General features: G+C 37.1%; 1 protein-coding gene across 3 annotated transcripts in view; it reads left to right on the forward strand.

Moving 5' to 3' along the window:
• The window catches only part of PRKD1 (protein kinase D1), a 366,194-nt gene that overhangs the window by 303,567 nt on the left and 43,655 nt on the right, over window positions 1–18,972 (forward strand). For all 3 annotated transcript variants that reach the window (XM_017895869.1, XM_017895870.1, XM_017895871.1), the window contains 7 exons: window positions 954–1,158; window positions 2,899–3,022; window positions 4,511–4,588; window positions 6,444–6,723; window positions 8,672–8,724; window positions 13,774–13,846; window positions 16,106–16,212. In XM_017895869.1, the coding sequence (XP_017751358.1) occupies window positions 954–1,158; window positions 2,899–3,022; window positions 4,511–4,588; window positions 6,444–6,723; window positions 8,672–8,724; window positions 13,774–13,846; window positions 16,106–16,212 (920 nt within the window). The remainder of the gene's footprint in view (window positions 1–953; window positions 1,159–2,898; window positions 3,023–4,510; window positions 4,589–6,443; window positions 6,724–8,671; window positions 8,725–13,773; window positions 13,847–16,105; window positions 16,213–18,972) is intronic.

Consider the following 18,972-nt stretch of genomic DNA (forward strand, 5'->3'; position numbering starts at 1 on the left):
CNCCCGCCTCGGCCTCCCAAAGTGCTGGGATTACAGGCTTGAGCCACCGCGCCCGGCCTATAATTTTTAACCGTTACCATCAACTGTATAATGACAGGGTTCAATATTATTTCAAATATCAAATGTCTTATTTAAAAGCTGTAGCTATGTGACCAATTTAATATATTGGAACTCGTGATTTTCAAAGTTACTCAAAGTAAGAATCAGTGGCTTGAATCTTTTTTCACGTGAGAGTTGCTGTCAACCTCTTACATACGTTTTTTCCCACCAGGGCTGTGTTTCTAAAATATGAGCAGCTTCCCAGTCACTGGGGCCTGGTATCACTTTGCCTTCTAGCATTTTACTTCTATCCCAGCCTTGGCTTCCTTCCAAGGCTTTTCATGACTTTTCATGTTTTCAGGCTTAGAAGAACGGAAAACGAGCATCTACCTATAAAATTACATATTCAACTTCTCATAAATTTAGATGCTTATAAACTGAAATAAAAAAGGAAATTGAAAATCATGGATGGATCTGAAGGCCATTATCTTTAGCAAACTAACCTAGGAACAGAAAAGCAAATACCACATGTTCTCACTTATAAGTGGGAGCTAAATAATGAGAACACATGGTCACATAGTGGGGAATAACACACACTGGGGCCCTTTGAGGTTGGAGTGTGGGAGGAGGGAAGATCAGGAAAAATAACTAATGGGTACCAGGCTTAATACCTGGGTGATGAAATAATCTGTACAACAAACCCCCATAACACAAGTTTACCTAGGTAATAAACCTGTACGTGTACCCCTAAACTTTAAATAAAAGTTAAAAAAAAAAAAAAAAAGAAAATAATCTCTTCACAGAACTGCCTTTTTGGGGTTTCCAGTTGATTTGTTTTAGGATCACCTGACTGTCTTTTAAGCCCTGGTTCCAAGATTCCAGGCTTATCTTCATGGGTCAAAATAATTTTCTAGATTTGCTTAGCCCTGGGGCAGAGTCTGATGTGGTCATGGAAGAAGGGAGTGATGACAATGATAGTGAAAGGAACAGTAGGCTCATGGATGACATGGAAGAAGCAATGGTCCAAGATGCAGAGATGGCAATGGCAGAGTGCCAGAATGACAGTGGTGAGATGCAAGATCCAGACCCAGACCACGAGGATGCCAACAGAACCATCAGGTGAGAGCAGCACTGCCAGCCTCAGCAAACAGGCGAACCCCAAGCAGTATTTTCTCTTTAAACCTCTTTGATATTTTAATAGATTATAGTAGAAATGTGAAGTACATGTTTAATTTCTTATGAATGATCTGTGTGCTGTAGATGAGAGCCTTTGAAGTTAGGAGGTCTGGGTTCCCTGGGAGAAGTGTGGTTTCCATCCTTTCCTAGCATCACCTCATTCATTGACCCATTTTCTTTTGCATGTGAGAGATGCTCACGTTTGCCATCCACAAGTTTATTACTAAGTTAATATTAATTCGAAGCTCATTGTGTAGAAACAAGAAAGATCAAGATCAAACTCAGCAGACATCATCTATTTTATTAGCTGGCCCCTGTTATAAATATCATAGTCTGTGTATACTTCACTGTTCTTGATATTATTTCAGAAGTATGTGCAATTTTATATCTGTTATCTAATTATGCTTTTGGTTACTGGATGATCCCCACTTTTTATATCAGGAGTCAGCACAATGTGGCCACCAGGACAGATTGGACTGCCCAATTTATAGTAAAGTTTTATGGGAACATAGCCATGCCCATTCATATTGTCTCTGGCTGCTTTTGCACTATATTGGTAAAGTTAGGTCTTTTGCAAAAACTAAAATATTTATTACCTAGCCCTTTACAGAAAATGTTTCCTAGTCTCTGATTTATATCATAAAACCTATTGAAATTTTTGTGTCCATTTTACAAATGCCATGTTTATTGACAGACAGAAATTGTTCATGAGAGTAGAGCAATGAAATGATTTTTTTTTCCATTTAATGGCATAATGAACATTTTTTAAATAGTGGGAAATAATTGTCTTATGACCTGTCCTTTGAAGACATACACTTCTTTGAAAGTGTATGCCAAAGAGTTTGCATGGTGAGGGGGCAGTGGGGGGAATAACATATATATTCATATTGTGGGGATTGGGGCAAGGAGGGAGGGATGAAGAGAGGAAGAAACAGAGACTAGCAGATTTCAATTATTATGACATTATGCAGAGAAACTAAAAATTCATATTGAATAATGTAATCTCTAAATGATTGATAATGTACCTATAATAGGAAATAAATAAGCAAATAAGCTTTCATGTATGAGTCTGAATAGTGTGGCCTCAGTAGACTAAGAAGTATTCTACCTCAGGTTGACCTGAAAACTGAACACCATACAGTTCAACCCAAAAGATGAGGTGCTTATTACCCAGCCTTGGGTTTTTTTTTTTAGACGGTGTCTTGCTCTGTCGCCCAGGCTGGAGTGCAGTGGCGCAGTCTGTGCTCACTGCAACCTCCGCCTCCCAAGTTCAAGCAATTCCCTGCCTCAGCCTCTGGAGTAGCTGGGATTACAGGCGCCCGCCACCATGCCCGGCTGATGTTGTTGTACTTTTAGTAGAGACGGGGTTTCACCATCTTGGCCAGGCTGGTCTTGAACTCCTGACCTCGTGATCCACACGCCTTGGCCTCCCAAAGTGCTGGGATTACAGATGTGAGCCACTGCACCCAGCCGGGATTTTTTAAGGTATACAAATAAAGTGCCTATCACTCTACAGAGTAACCCACTTTCAGAACCATGGTGCCTGACAATACGTTTTACTAAAATTGAGATGTGAATTTTTGTAAAGTTTCACTTGGATTAGCTGACATAAGGTTTTATGCATGAAAATACATAAAATGTACCTGAAAACATTTTTATCCTACAATATTTTGACTTCTCAAGTCCATCAACAAGCAACAATATCCCACTCATGAGAGTAGTGCAGTCTGTCAAACACACGAAGAGGAAAAGCAGCACAGTCATGAAAGAAGGATGGATGGTCCACTACACCAGCAAGGACACGCTGGTAAGATCCACAGGGAACAATGTTCTCTTGCCTTGCTAGCTTTAATTAGAGGAGTTGCTAATGTCCTGTGAGGGCTGTGAGATGCCTTCATTACTCAGAGTAAACCTCAGCACAGGCATGACACAGGATTAGGTAAGGTGCATTACAGTCTCAGGGTGTCAGATGTAGTTCAGCAAGCAATGGAGTTAGGAAAAAATGTGGAAAGCAATTTCAGGCAAACAAAGTCATTGACTTTGATTACCTGAGATGTCTACCTGCCGTTTTATAGTACTTGTGGAAGCCACAGTATGTGCTTTCAGAATGCTCCACTGCAATTTAGAATTTTATAAGAAACACTGCATTCTAGGCAGAGAATAAAACAGTGATAACTATCTTATACTTCCTAAGTCCTTAACTAAGTTTTCCCTGAAGAACTGACCCACTCAGGAACATTGGAAGCCTGTATCCTGAGTGTTCATGTCTCCAGATTTTCTTAATAGTTGATGAATGAGGTTGTGTATGTACATAAGAGAGAACAACTTGATTCACGTTTCAAAGTTAAATTGACAATTGGCTGATTTCTTTTACTGTATTGCTTTTCTCATCTCTTACCTAAAGGATCACTACAGATAAGCAGACACCTATAACCTAATTGATCTATCTATAATTTCGACCATATCTGTTAGAGAGAGAAGACTTACCTGATATTATAGGGCTCAATTGAATACCGCATGGTTCTTTTTAGACATGGTGTAATATATTTAATATATTTGACTGGCCTGAAATTGGTTGTGGAGGAGAAGAGCAGAATAATAGAGCTTTGGGGTCTTTTATAAGATAAAAATACACACACACCCTAAAATCCTGAAAGATATACCTACAGTGAAGAAAGACCTGATCACCAAATCATAGTGGTTAGATTTCTAGTGATCTGGAGAGAAGGTAGAGTTGGTTGGTTGATGCAGTCCCCTGACTTTAAGTTGATGTCATGGAGTCAAACTTACTGTCCAGCAAAATATTCTTTACTTCTACTCTAACATTCAGAATTTGCCCATTGCCAATGGAAGTGAGAATACCTGGTTCCATCAGCATGGCATTTCTTATGTCCTAAAATAATAAGCATGCATAATAAACATTGCATCTCCTAGTAAACCTTATTTTATTATAAACTATACACCTGCCTTTAGCCCTTCACGCAGTGAAATAAGCTTAAAAATGATGTTTTCTGTTTACTATGCACTTTCTAAATGCCAGGCTCTTATTGGGTGCTAATACTTCATCTTCTTTATTACTCATGACCCTGTAACATAAATCCAGATATTTATCAGACATGTGGCTAAATAGTCAGCCTCCAGAGCCTGAAATTGAGCGTGAATCTGCCTTTTCCAAAGCCCATGCACTTTCCACCCTCGAATCTTATGTCCCCATTGGGGAAATCTATTTGTTTTATCAATTGTGGATATTTTTAAAGTTTTTTAAAAAGGATCTTGGATCTAACTTCTGTTTCAGCGGAAACGGCACTATTGGAGATTGGATAGCAAATGTATTACCCTCTTTCAAAATGACACAGGAAGCAGGTACTACAAGGTAAGAGGGGGCTCTTTCTTTGTAGTTTCATGCCTCTTATTGCTTTTCCTTGGGAATGTAGAGTGTAAGAAATAGGAAATACATCCAACAAACGTGACTATTTTTGTGCTTCCTCCAGGAGCTATTTTTTTTTTCTTTTCTACAGTCTCCAAATTTCTTGGGATTCAGGTTGGGACCCCTTGATTCATCTGTGAATTTTATATTTCCCCAAGTAGTGCTTCTGGTACCATGGGATGATGGGAGAGGGAGGGAGGCAAAGATTAATGAATATTTTAGCAAAGATGTGTGATTTAACTAGAAAATTAATGGTCACAGCAGATCAGCTCAAGGTAAACTCCTGATATCCACTGCATCTAGCACACTGCCAGGAGGGAAGAAACATTGTATGATTTCTCCATGCTTGTCAGTATTCACAAAGAGCACTTTTCTCTAGAGAAAAAAATGGCAGCAATTTTTATTCTGTCCCTCTACATTAAATGATACAGTTGTGGCATATTATATCACCCAGAAAAACACAACTCCAAAACAAAGTCTTCATAGAGAAAAGGGTAGATACGTGGTCCTTCAAAATGAACGCAGACTGTGGAATAGTTGATTTGATTCTCCATAGCCATTTTACACAGCTGTCACATAAAATGGAAACCTCACTAATTTTAAAATTAAAAGTTTGTTTTAAAAGTTATTATTTTTTAGTCCCTACATACTTCCTGGAAGACACAGTAGTGATTAATTTTTTTTAATATGAATTGCCTTAAAAATGATGACTATTGGCCAGGCGCAGTGGCTCATATCTGTAATCCCAGCACTTTGGGAGGCCAAGGCAGGTGGATCACTTGAGGTCAGGAGTTCTAGACCAACTTAGCCAACATGATGAAACCTCGTCTTTACAGAAATACACAAATTAGCCAGACGTGATGGGGTGCACCTGTAATCTCAGCTACTCAGGAGGCTGAGGCAGGAGAATCACCTGAATTCAGGAGGCAGAGTTTGCAGTGAGCCAGGATTGCACCATTGCACTCCAGCCTAAGCAACAGAATAAGACTCCATCTCAAAAATAAATATAAATGAATAAATAAATAAATAAATGGCTGGGCGCAGTGGCTCACCCCTGTAATCCCAGGACTTTGGGAGGCTGAGGCGGGCAGCGTGAGGTCAGGAGTTCAAGACCAGCCTGGCCAGCATGTTGAAACCCTATCTCTACTAAAAATCTAAAAATTAGCCAGGTGTAGGGGCAGGCACCTGAAATTCCAGCTACTTGGGAGGCTGAGGCAGAAGAACTGCTTGAACTCGGGAGGTGGAGATTGCAAAGAGCCGAGATCACGCCACTGCACTCCAGCTCGGGTGACAGAGCAAGATTCTGTCTCAGAAAAGAAAAAGACCGTTTTAAAACCAGTGTCTAGTTGTCCTCACTTAAACTATTCACTTGGCTATGTTATTACATTAACATGTATTGAGTGCCTTAAAGAATAGGTTAAAATTTAAAAATAGCCATGTCTACCTAAATGCATTTCAAAAGTGTTGTGATTCTACCTCACTGTTAACAAAAATTATCATTTATTTTCTAAGTCTTAGATTGTGGTGAAGATTCAAAATCATTATTCCTAACCATGCTTACTCTTGCCACATGAACATAGCATAAAAAGTCACATTTTCTAGAAAAAGGAAATAAGGTTTCCCATAGTAAAGCTATTTTTTAAATTTCGCTTAGCAATATTCTGTGTTTTATAGTTTAAAACTATTTTATATAAATGGTGGTTATTTGTGATGTCATTTTTCACATGTTCTTGGCATCAACTTTCTTTGAAAGTTTACATACTTTTCATAAACTACCTTTGGCACTTTTTTTCTTTCACAGGAAATTCCTTTATCTGAAATTTTATCTCTGGAACCAGCAAAAACTTCAGCTTTAATTCCTAATGGGGCCAATCCTCATTGTTTTGAAATCACTACGGCAAATGTAGTGTATTATGTGGGAGAAAATGTGCTCAATCCTTCCAGCCCACCACCAAATAACAGTGTCCTCACCAGTGGCGTTGGTGCAGATGTGGCCAGGATGTGGGAGATAGCCATCCAACATGCCCTCATGCCCGTCATTCCCAAGGGCTCGTCTGTGGGTACAGGAACCAACTTGCACAGTGAGTCTGCCCGTTTTCTAACCAGCCCAAAGCTCATCACGTACCTACCCATTGCTTAGTAAACATGTGCCCTGTCCTTCCTGAAAACAGAATGAAGAAAGACTCCTTGGGGATGATTTAGTTTATTGGAGAATGTACAGTCTCTAAATAAAAGCTGCTGCACATACTAAGATGTTTAGTTTGTTAAATTATCCTATTTTATCGTAGGTATTTTATATTAAAATTTAACAAATTCAGGTAAACACTATGTATTAGGCAATTACAGACCTCTAGAGCTATTGGTTGTAAAAGAAGAAGTAATCTGGCCAGGCTCAGTGGCTCACACCTCTAACCCCTGCACTTTGGGAGGCCAAGGTAGGTGGAGGACTTGAGCCCAGGAGTTCTTGTCCAGCCTGGGCAACATGAGGAAACCCTGTCTCTACAAAAAAATACAAAAATTAACCAGACATGGTGGCATGCGCCTGCGGTCCCAGCTACTCTGGAGCCTGAGGCAGGAGAACTGCTTGAGCTCAGGAAGCACAGGTTGCAGCGAGCCAAGATCAAGCCATTGCATTCCTGCCTGGAAAAAAGGGAGGAGAGGGGGGAGGGGGAGGGGGAGGAGGAGGAGAAATCTAGCCAGCTTCAGCTTGACATGGAATGTGAGAAAAGAAGAAGAAGATAGGAGAAGGAGATGGAGAGGAAGAGGAAGAAGAGGAAGAAGAAGAAAAGAAGAGGAAGAGGAAGAAGAAGAAGAAGGAGGAGGAGGAGGAGGAGGAGGAGGAGAAGAAAGAAGAGGAGGAAGAAGTGTAGTCAACTTCAGCTTGACATGGAGTGCAAGTCTTGTTATTTGCAAATCTGAATTAATAAGTTTCCCTAAAGACACTTCACCTAGTATTCTGCGCAGGATATGGTAATTTGATGTGCAGAGTACATGGTAATTGGTAATTCTTGATCATTTTATCCCAGGAAGAAGTCTCTGTTCATTAGTTGAATGAGATATGTTTGCTAAAATGCAACCTAGATCNAGAGGAAGAAGAGGAAGAAGAAGAAAAGAAGAGGAAGAGGAAGAAGAAGAAGAAGGAGGAGGAGGAGGAGGAGGAGGAGGAGAAGAAAGAAGAGGAGGAAGAAGTGTAGTCAACTTCAGCTTGACATGGAGTGCAAGTCTTGTTATTTGCAAATCTGAATTAATAAGTTTCCCTAAAGACACTTCACCTAGTATTCTGCGCAGGATATGGTAATTTGATGTGCAGAGTACATGGTAATTGGTAATTCTTGATCATTTTATCCCAGGAAGAAGTCTCTGTTCATTAGTTGAATGAGATATGTTTGCTAAAATGCAACCTAGATCCAGTATTGTGGATAAATTTTAAAGAAGAAATATTAGAGGAATATTTGAATAAAAAAGTCATTTATTTTAAATTTCATAATAGTTACTCATAATGAAACCTATGAATTAACCTCTGGTTTTTTACATTATAGTGTTATCTGTTGATCTGTCATAATGTTTAGTTTATCTCTACAATCAAAATACATATTAATAGAATATATATACCTATTTTGGTGCTAAGCACTTTACATGAGATCTCTATTTTAATGCCTAATCCAATTCCAACAGGTAGACTTTAATGATTGGCCTGTTTTACAACTGAGGAAATCAGTGTCTCTCGAGTGAGATTAAGTTGTCCGAGCTTGTACCAAAGCTGTGAAGTAGCAAAGCCAGTATTTGAATCCAAGTCCTTCTGACGCCAAACCCTAAATTGACAGAATGTTATTTTTCAAAACTAAGTATGGTGAATATGTAATTTTGAAAAGAAAGAAATACTCGAATGACATTTTCTTAGAAAAAGCTAATTGCTGTGATTTATTTAAAACCATTTTGCAGGATGATTTGTAAGCATGCATTTACTTGTGTTGCTATCACATATCTTACTGACTTTTTGTGTGCATATTGTTTTACATGCATTTCCAGGAGATATCTCTGTGAGTATTTCAGTATCAAATTGCCAGATTCAAGAAAATGTGGTAAGTATGTACCTACTAATATAAAACTTGGTAATGTGATTACTGGAAAATAAAAGCATCATAAAATAGGTTTTAAAATTCATTTTAATTTTTTAGTAAATTTTGAAAAGCAGAATAGAATTTGGATATTTTCTGTGATATTTTAGAAACATTAAATGATATAAATTTGTTTAGTAATTTTCTATAATCAGTTCTGTAATATAGAGTCAAATATCTGTTTATCTCAGCTAGGCAATTATAATGTGATGCCTGATTTCTCACATATTTGCCCTTCTTGGTACTGGAATTTTAATGGCTGATATTACACAGTAAAATAAATACACCAGCAGAATAAGATAAATTTCTTGATTTGCATGAGTAGCTTAAACATGCCATTGTTCTCATTCCTTAGTTGCTACCTAGAAGTGCTGTATTACGACAAGGAGTTGCAAATGCTCTTATAGTGATTTGTACACATCAACTTTAAGAAAGTTGCATAAATCGAATCTTATGGGTTCTCATTGTAGCACCCTAGTTACCTGTGCCACATAACTCCATCCTTGCAGCTTAGTTTTGAAAATTGTAGGTCAGCCATATTATGAAATCTTTTACAGTCTGTCAAATGTTTGCTTTATTTGTTATATTTTATCCCTAAGGCAAGTAGCCAAAACTAATAAGGGCTTTTCTACCTCCTCCTGTGACCCAGACCCTTTTCTCTATTTTACCTGCTGTACCTATGGCCAAAAGAATGCAGTTTACAGCTTATAGTTTATAAAATTTGTTTAAAAAATTAACTTCATGAAACTCTATTCATCCTTACTTTATCTTTGAAACCTACATTAAAGTGGCATAAAGTAAACAGCCAAATACGAATTAGAGAGGACTAGGTAAACTTTATAGTGAAGATTAGATAAATTCTTGTGCTGTCAATTATGAGATAGATTCCTAAAGAAATTTCTTTTCTGCAGACTCCTGTTGGCTTTGCTTAGCCAGGGACATTTTAGGAAATACAAGTTACTCTATAAGCCTCTTGGGAAATTCCTGATAGCTGTGGAGTTGTTCCACTCTCTTCAGCCACTGTTGTCTACTGAAAATTTTGGATCAGCCATTGAGTTATCAGAAAGCCTAAAGAACACTTCTCTTAACAGATGAAGTCGCTTGAAATCAGAATAATAGAATAGTATTAATATTACTTGTCTTGTCCTTAGACAGCCTTGAACTCATCCTGTGGATACTTTGAAGAATCACAGGATGGAGACAACTTGTAGTTATTTTCTAGGGGAAGAACAAAGGAAAAGATAAGGATTTGTAGGATATGGAGAGGGTAGGATTTGATATTAAAGGACTTCTTTTTTTATTATACTTTAACGTCTAGGGTACATGTGCAGAATGTGCAGAAGGACTTAAAAAAAAATAAAGTCAAGTATAAGGGTAGAAGATAGGTGGAAAATCCGATAGGATGTAATAGGAATATATAAAGGAAAAAAGCATTACCTTGTGATTTCGTCAGCATGAAATCACAGACAATAAAACATAGATTTAAAAGATGCTTTATTTAACAGTTATTATTTCAAAGAGAAAGCATTAGACTTTTGGAACTTGTTAGCTCCCGAAGTGATGAAATTGGACAAGTTTAGCTACTTCACAGATGAGAATTTCATATGGGTTGCCATCCTTCTGCAGCCTCTCCAGCTCACTCACAGTGATTCAGCCTCCTCTTCCGTCACTTTAGGTTCATCTGCATGTGGGTGACTAATAAGGGAGCAACCTTTTCATTCTAGTCATACAGGGAGAAGTGGTTGGAATCAGGATTCACACAGACACGTGATTGGGAACCGTGATTATTTAATGACATTTCCAAATAACCATCTCAACAGGCAAATATCTTTTCAATACTTATAGTAAATCACATTGTATGGTTTTCGTCATCTTTCTAATGAAACATATGTGCTAGCACATTAGAAAACCTCTGTCACTTAAGATCAGAACAGTTTTCATAACTTTATGTTATTACATTAATTAAAGAGTGTGCTTTGAGGCCGGGCATGGTGGCTCACACCTGTAATCCTAGAATTTTGGGAGGCCAAGGCAGGCAGATCACGAGGTAAGGAGCTCCAGACCAGCCTGACCAACATGGGGAAACCCTGTCTCTACTAAAATACAAAATTAGCTGGGCGTGGTGGTGCGTGCCTGTAATCTCAGCTACTCAGGAGGCTGAGGCAGGAGAATCTCTTGAACCCAGGAGGTGGAGGTTGCAGTGAGCTGAGATTGCGCCACTGCACTCCAGCCTGAGCAACAGAGCGAGACTCCATCTCAAAAAAAAAAAAACAAAACAAAAAAGAATGTGCTTTGAATATTACAGTCATCTCAGATTTCTAGCATTTCTAATTTATTTTAAAATACTTAATGTTTATAATATATTTAATAGAATTATATTAATTTTTAGGACTAACGTTTTGTTCTGCTTCATGTTTTTTTTTTTTCATTGGACTTGTACCTCTAGGACATCAGCACAGTGTATCAGATTTTTCCTGATGAANATTTCAGTATCAAATTGCCAGATTCAAGAAAATGTGGTAAGTATGTACCTACTAATATAAAACTTGGTAATGTGATTACTGGAAAATAAAAGCATCATAAAATAGGTTTTAAAATTCATTTTAATTTTTTAGTAAATTTTGAAAAGCAGAATAGAATTTGGATATTTTTCTGTGATATTTTAGAAACATTAAATGATATAAATTTGTTTAGTAATTTTTCTATAATCAGTTCTGTAATATAGAGTCAAATATCTGTTTATCTCAGCTAGGCAATTATAATGTGATGCCTGATTTCTCACATATTTGCCCTTCTTGGTACTGGAATTTTAATGGCTGATATTACACAGTAAAATAAATACACCAGCAGAATAAGATAAATTTCTTGATTTGCATGAGTAGCTTAAACATGCCATTGTTCTCATTCCTTAGTTGCTACCTAGAAGTGCTGTATTACGACAAGGAGTTGCAAATGCTCTTATAGTGATTTGTACACATCAACTTTAAGAAAGTTGCATAAATCGAATCTTATGGGTTCTCATTGTAGCACCCTAGTTACCTGTGCCACATAACTCCATCCTTGCAGCTTAGTTTTTGAAAATTGTAGGTCAGCCATATTATGAAATCTTTTACAGTCTGTCAAATGTTTGCTTTATTTGTTATATTTTATCCCTAAGGCAAGTAGCCAAAAACTAATAAGGGCTTTTCTACCTCCTCCTGTGACCCAGACCCTTTTCTCTATTTTACCTGCTGTACCTATGGCCAAAAGAATGCAGTTTACAGCTTATAGTTTATAAAAATTTGTTTAAAAAATTAACTTCATGAAACTCTATTCATCCTTACTTTATCTTTGAAACCTACATTAAAGTGGCATAAAGTAAACAGCCAAATACGAATTAGAGAGGACTAGGTAAACTTTATAGTGAAGATTAGATAAATTCTTGTGCTGTCAATTATGAGATAGATTCCTAAAGAAATTTCTTTTCTGCAGACTCCTGTTGGCTTTGCTTAGCCAGGGACATTTTAGGAAATACAAGTTACTCTATAAGCCTCTTGGGAAATTCCTGATAGCTGTGGAGTTGTTCCACTCTCTTCAGCCACTGTTGTCTACTGAAAATTTTGGATCAGCCATTGAGTTATCAGAAAGCCTAAAGAACACTTCTCTTAACAGATGAAGTCGCTTGAAATCAGAATAATAGAATAGTATTAATATTACTTGTCTTGTCCTTAGACAGCCTTGAACTCATCCTGTGGATACTTTGAAGAATCACAGGATGGAGACAACTTGTAGTTATTTTCTAGGGGGAAGAACAAAGGAAAAAGATAAGGATTTGTAGGATATGGAGAGGGTAGGATTTGATATTAAAGGACTTCTTTTTTTATTATACTTTAACGTCTAGGGTACATGTGCAGAATGTGCAGAAGGACTTAAAAAAAAATAAAGTCAAGTATAAGGGTAGAAGATAGGTGGAAAATCCGATAGGATGTAATAGGAATATATAAAGGAAAAAAGCATTACCTTGTGATTTCGTCAGCATGAAATCACAGACAATAAAACATAGATTTAAAAGATGCTTTATTTAACAGTTATTATTTCAAAGAGAAAGCATTAGACTTTTGGAACTTGTTAGCTCCCGAAGTGATGAAATTGGACAAGTTTAGCTACTTCACAGATGAGAATTTCATATGGGTTGCCATCCTTCTGCAGCCTCTCCAGCTCACTCACAGTGATTCAGCCTCCTCTTCCGTCACTTTAGGTTCATCTGCATGTGGGTGACTAATAAGGGAGCAACCTTTTCATTCTAGTCATACAGGGAGAAGTGGTTGGAATCAGGATTCACACAGACACGTGATTGGGAACCGTGATTATTTAATGACATTTCCAAATAACCATCTCAACAGGCAAATATCTTTTTCAATACTTATAGTAAATCACATTGTATGGTTTTTCGTCATCTTTCTAATGAAACATATGTGCTAGCACATTAGAAAACCTCTGTCACTTAAGATCAGAACAGTTTTCATAACTTTATGTTATTACATTAATTAAAGAGTGTGCTTTGAGGCCGGGCATGGTGGCTCACACCTGTAATCCTAGAATTTTGGGAGGCCAAGGCAGGCAGATCACGAGGTAAGGAGCTCCAGACCAGCCTGACCAACATGGGGAAACCCTGTCTCTACTAAAAATACAAAAATTAGCTGGGCGTGGTGGTGCGTGCCTGTAATCTCAGCTACTCAGGAGGCTGAGGCAGGAGAATCTCTTGAACCCAGGAGGTGGAGGTTGCAGTGAGCTGAGATTGCGCCACTGCACTCCAGCCTGAGCAACAGAGCGAGACTCCATCTCAAAAAAAAAAAAACAAAACAAAAAAGAATGTGCTTTGAATATTACAGTCATCTCAGATTTCTAGCATTTCTAATTTATTTTAAAAATACTTAATGTTTATAATATATTTAATAGAATTATATTAATTTTTAGGACTAACGTTTTGTTCTGCTTCATGTTTTTTTTTTTTCATTGGACTTGTACCTCTAGGACATCAGCACAGTGTATCAGATTTTTCCTGATGAAGTACTGGGTTCTGGACAGTTTGGAATTGTTTATGGAGGTAGGTTATCTCACTGAGTATTTTTATGAACTTAAAGTTTTCGCTAGTTATATTTTTAAAAGCGTATTTCCAGGAAAAACATAAAAGGGAAGACCTATGTGTATCTTTCTGTATTCTTTCAGAAATATAGGAAGACCTATATTTCTGTGTATCTTTCTGTATTCTGTCTTTAAAAATTTTTTTTGAGATAGTTCCTACTTGGAAAATTGGTATATTTGTGTTTCGAAAGAGAAAGTTTCATACTCCCGAAAAACCTTTTTTCTTAGTATAGACAAACTCTACACACAGTACTGAAGAAGTTTGGAATATCAGACAAAATATTGAGAAAACAAGGAAGTTATGATTTGTAAACAAATTAATTCCATTTTCTTTTGGCACACTTGATGAGAAGTCCATTCATATTAGTAGACAAAACAAAATTTAACTTTCCAGTGTCGTTAACAATATATTTGTTTCCTGAAGGATTGAATTTTTTTTAATTTTTGAGGTGAAATACCAAGTCTTTACCTATTTTCTTATTGTCAAGCTCTTTGGTAGATTTATTATTCTAACTTCTGCTATTTTAGATTCCAGCCAGTTAAAGAATAGTTTTCAAGTCTTTAAAAAATATTTAATATTAATGCTTTATTTGCCCTGTAAAATGACCTCATAACTTTCAGTTCCTTAATATTATCAGTAAGAAATTATTTCTTGTGGTGAAGTTGAGTGTTCTGAAATAATCACAATGTTCCATTCAATTTTATTTATCACCATATAATATTATACTTTTTAATTTAAAAAGTAATTAAGTTCTACTCTATTTTACAATGTAATGTTAAGTCTTATAAAATGATCCAGTGGTTTCTTTGATGAGAAACCTATCATGAGCCACTAACCATTGTACCGTTTGTTAATGCATAACTGTATAATAGAGGGGACCAAATGTTCAATTATTGCTCTACAGTGTAATAGTTGCATGCAAAAAAAAAAATTATGGTAGATAGATCATGGTAAATAGGCATAACTGCACATCATATAGGGGTGAGACAAGGGTGACAAATGACAGTAGAGAGACCACCAGAGGCCAGATAATTTGGAACGTCCAACACTGAAGACCAGGAGTAGGAGGAGGCTGCCACATGGAAGACTGACACTTTAAGATTAGACACAAATGGGGTAAAGTAGATGAGAAGAGTCTCAGAAGAGAGGTCAAGTACTACAGTGACGGAGGAGTAGAGACAAAAGAAGTTATGGCCTTGAAAAAAGTACTTGCAGGAAAATGGCTGAGTTGAAATAGACTGCAGTCAATCATAGAGGAAGAAATGATGTTAAGGGAGTAGAGAACATGAACACAAGCTGATTTAATAGTGAAGAGAAACAGTCTGGAAAGAGAAGGAATAGTGAGAGTGGGATATCGGGTGAGTGAACACTAGATTTACAAGTGTTGGAAGACTGGAATTTCAAGTTCGTTTGTATGTAACCAAAAAGTTTGAGTAATTAGATCCATTTTCCATTTCTATTTTCTGATTCATTTTCATTTCTTATTTTCAGATTCAATGAACACTGCTACATTTTGTACTTACCACAATATAGTAGTGTAGAAGTTAAGAACTTGGGGGTGCCCCATAGAATTCCTGAAAAGTTTGTTGCAGTAGTTAAATGAGGTGTAATACACATAAAGGGCCTATTATGTGGTGATGATGATGATTATGATAACTAACATTTTTTGAGTGTGCATAGTTACCAGGGTATTTTGTATACTTTATATGCCTTCTTTCATCCAATCTTCTCCTCACTGTAGATGAGGAACCTAGAATTCAGAAAGAGTGAGGGATTTGCTCAAGATCACACAGCTAATAAGTGGCAGAGCCAAGACTTTAATTCTTTCCCCTATAACATACATTATCTTATCAGGACTTTAAAATTATACTTTCTAAAGGGGAGTTAATTTGCTGGTGAAACAAATATTTTCTATATTAAGTAGCTTAATATTCTGTTTCTAAAACATACATTTTTGTGAAAAAATAGCAGGCTGTTGATACATATAGCTTTTAATGCCCCAATTCTTTTGCGTTCTAAATTATGGCTAATTTTAAAGCACATATTTGATTTAGAATAATGAAATCTTTATATATATGTGTAAGTCAATGCTCTTTAGAAATGTTAATTTATTCAGTGAAATATGTTTATCATTTCTTTAAATGTCCTTGCAAATTTTAGTGTTCTTTAAGATAGATCCTATTTAATAACATACTAATGCTTCCCTTTTTCATTTTAAAGGAAAACATCGTAAAACAGGAAGAGATGTAGCTATTAAAATCATTGACAAATTACGATTTCCAACAAAACAAGAAAGCCAGCTTCGTAACGAGGTTGCAATTCTACAGGTACTTCTTTGGTTCTCATTCAGGGGAAGGGCATAAAAATCCCTCATCTTTTACTTCTGCAAAGCAAAGAAATTTTCTCTCAAAACCTGTGGTATAAATATTTTGGAACACTTTAAAATAATTGAAATGGCAGATCAAGTATCAGAACTTGCCTCAATAGTGTCTTTCCTGAGTCTAGGCAGCAGTTGTTCTTTTTTATGTATTTAATTCTAGGTTTCAGTATATAATTAATATTCATTAAATGGGTAATGTTTCAGCATTTACTTGTAGTGGACATGCTGATACCATTTTATTTTATATTACAAATGACCTTGCTGCCATAAACACGTCTTCTTTGTGCTGTGATAATTATATGAATTGGGTGTGTAACTGTCAGCATATCAGTTACGGGAGTGAGATGTGTCTGAGAAGCAGATCATCTTGATGTTATTAATGTCCTCTTTGTCTCTCACTGTAAGCCTTTCATTTGACATCGAGCATGTCACTTAACTTCTCTCATTAATAACAGTCCCTTTTTTCAAACCAGAATTTGATAATAAAACATATCATGCGATAAAGATTTTTGTCACCATTAAAATTTTTTTGCAGACCAAAGAGAAATAGAGCAGTTGTTTGCTAAATGTAGTCATCATGGCTATCTAGGCTACTCAGTTGAGATCATTGATAAGTTCCTATTTTTATCTAACTGACATAATTTTTTACTTCTCATGCAAGCATGTCACGATTTTTAATTCCCAGTTTTAATGGACAGTTTTTTTCACAAAACAGAACGTTTCATTTCTTCATTTATAGTTTCATTTAACTGTCATTTATTGAGTTTCATATAATAAAAGCTGAAAAGATATGATTTCTGCCCTAAAGGAGCTCATGTACACAGAGACAGCCACAAATATTGCCTGCTATACAGAAAAAAATAACATAGACTTTTCTGGGTCTTGGAATTTGTAAGGATGATGTTTTTGTGTCTCTAGACAACTAATGTAGCACAGAGAACTCACAATGCTGTCTGCTTACATGGGGAAGAAAAGAACCATGGATATGAACATACTAATTAATGGATTCATGGCTTAGTGTCTGTTAATCGGTTACAAGCAACTGGCAACATTGAGGTGCAGATGACATCTGAAACTCTAGTAAATGACATCTTTCCTAACCTGGCCCTTGCACTTCCAGTGTCCACCTCACTGTAGTCTCCTGAAGGAAGATACTATTGCAGGGAAGGAATCCAGAGTCAGCATGTGTACAGGAGATATTTATTCTTCATTATACAATAGGAGAAGAGAGCTTCATGGTTAACATGGTTACATCTTTCTGTATTTTACTGCAATTGCAGAAAACTGACTAGATGTTGGGGTTCTAATTTTCTGTGTCTTGGCCTTTTAATTGGCTTTCCCCAAGTCTGTCAACACAGTATCAGCAACTGACTCCAGAGATAGAAAAATAAAATATGGCCGGGCGCGGTGGCTCACACCAGTAATCCTAACGCTTTGGGAGGCCGAGGCGGGCAGATCACCAGAGGTCAGGAGTTTGAGACCAGCCTGGCCAACATGGTGAAACCCCATCTCTACTAAAAATACAAAATTAGCCGGGTGTGGTGGCAGATGCCTATAGTCCTAGCTACTTGGGAGGCTGAGGTAGGAGAGTCACTTGAACCTGGGAGGTGGAGGTTGCAGTAAGCCAAGATTGTGCCATTGCACTCCAGCCTGGGCAACAGAGCAAGACTCCTGGAAAAAAAAAAAAAATAGAAGGAAGGAAGGAGAAAAATACACCTGAAATATAAACTACCTCCCAATTCCTCTTCTAAAACAGAAGTCCCCAGTCCCCGGACCGTGGACCTGTAACTATAGGTGACCTGTTAGGAACTGGGCCACACAGCAGGAGGTGTGTGGTGGGCAAGAAAGCATTACCGTCTGAGTTCCGCCTCCTGTCAGATCAACAGCAGCATTAGATTGTCATAGGAGTGCAAACCCCATTGTGAACTGTGCAAGAAAGGGATCTTCTGGTTGTGCACTCATTATGAGAATTAAATGCCCACCCTCCCCCACTCCTGCCACCACGCTCCCCTGGAAAAATTGTCTTCCAGTAAGCCCATCCCTGTTGCCAAAAAGGTTGGGGACCACGGCTCTAAAATATTAAATGCAGACAACTCAGATGCAATAAATATACATTTGGAAAATCTTCATCATAATAAGATTTTCTAAAGAGTTTAGTTAGGTTGAAAGTCCAGTTCTGCTCCTAGAGCACATGAAAAGGTCAAACATCTCTGATAGCCTGAAATCTCAAAAATTTCCGTTACTTATACTTAACCTCACTGCCCCTAACCATTCTTTGCCTTATTTATCAAACTAGTATTTATCGAGTACATATGACGAGCCAAGCACTGTTCTAGGTCCAGTAGATACAGCACGGACAAAGGCACACAGGTCTTTGCTGTCATGGGTCTTTAAATTGTATCACTCAGCTATGCTCAGTTATGCTGAGTTGGATATTTGCAACATATTTATGTATTGAATTTTCAATCTCATAACCTGTACAATGGGTCAGTCTAGGCTTGGTTTAATTATATACAGATACTAGATTCAGTAGTTCATACTTTATTGTAAAACTGCCAATTATTTTAAAATATGTTCATCAAGAATAGGAAACTAATCATGTCTCCCAAATGAAAATAAACCAAGAAAGGAAAGGAAAGGAAAGGAAAGGAAAGGAAAGGAAAGGAAAGGAAAGGAAAGGAAAGGAAAGGAAAGGAAAGGAAAGGAA

Source organism: Rhinopithecus bieti, unplaced genomic scaffold (genome assembly GCF_001698545.2).
Source record: "Rhinopithecus bieti isolate Rb0 unplaced genomic scaffold, ASM169854v2 scaffold_21703, whole genome shotgun sequence".
In the NCBI taxonomy this organism is placed as follows: Eukaryota; Metazoa; Chordata; class Mammalia; order Primates; family Cercopithecidae; genus Rhinopithecus; species Rhinopithecus bieti.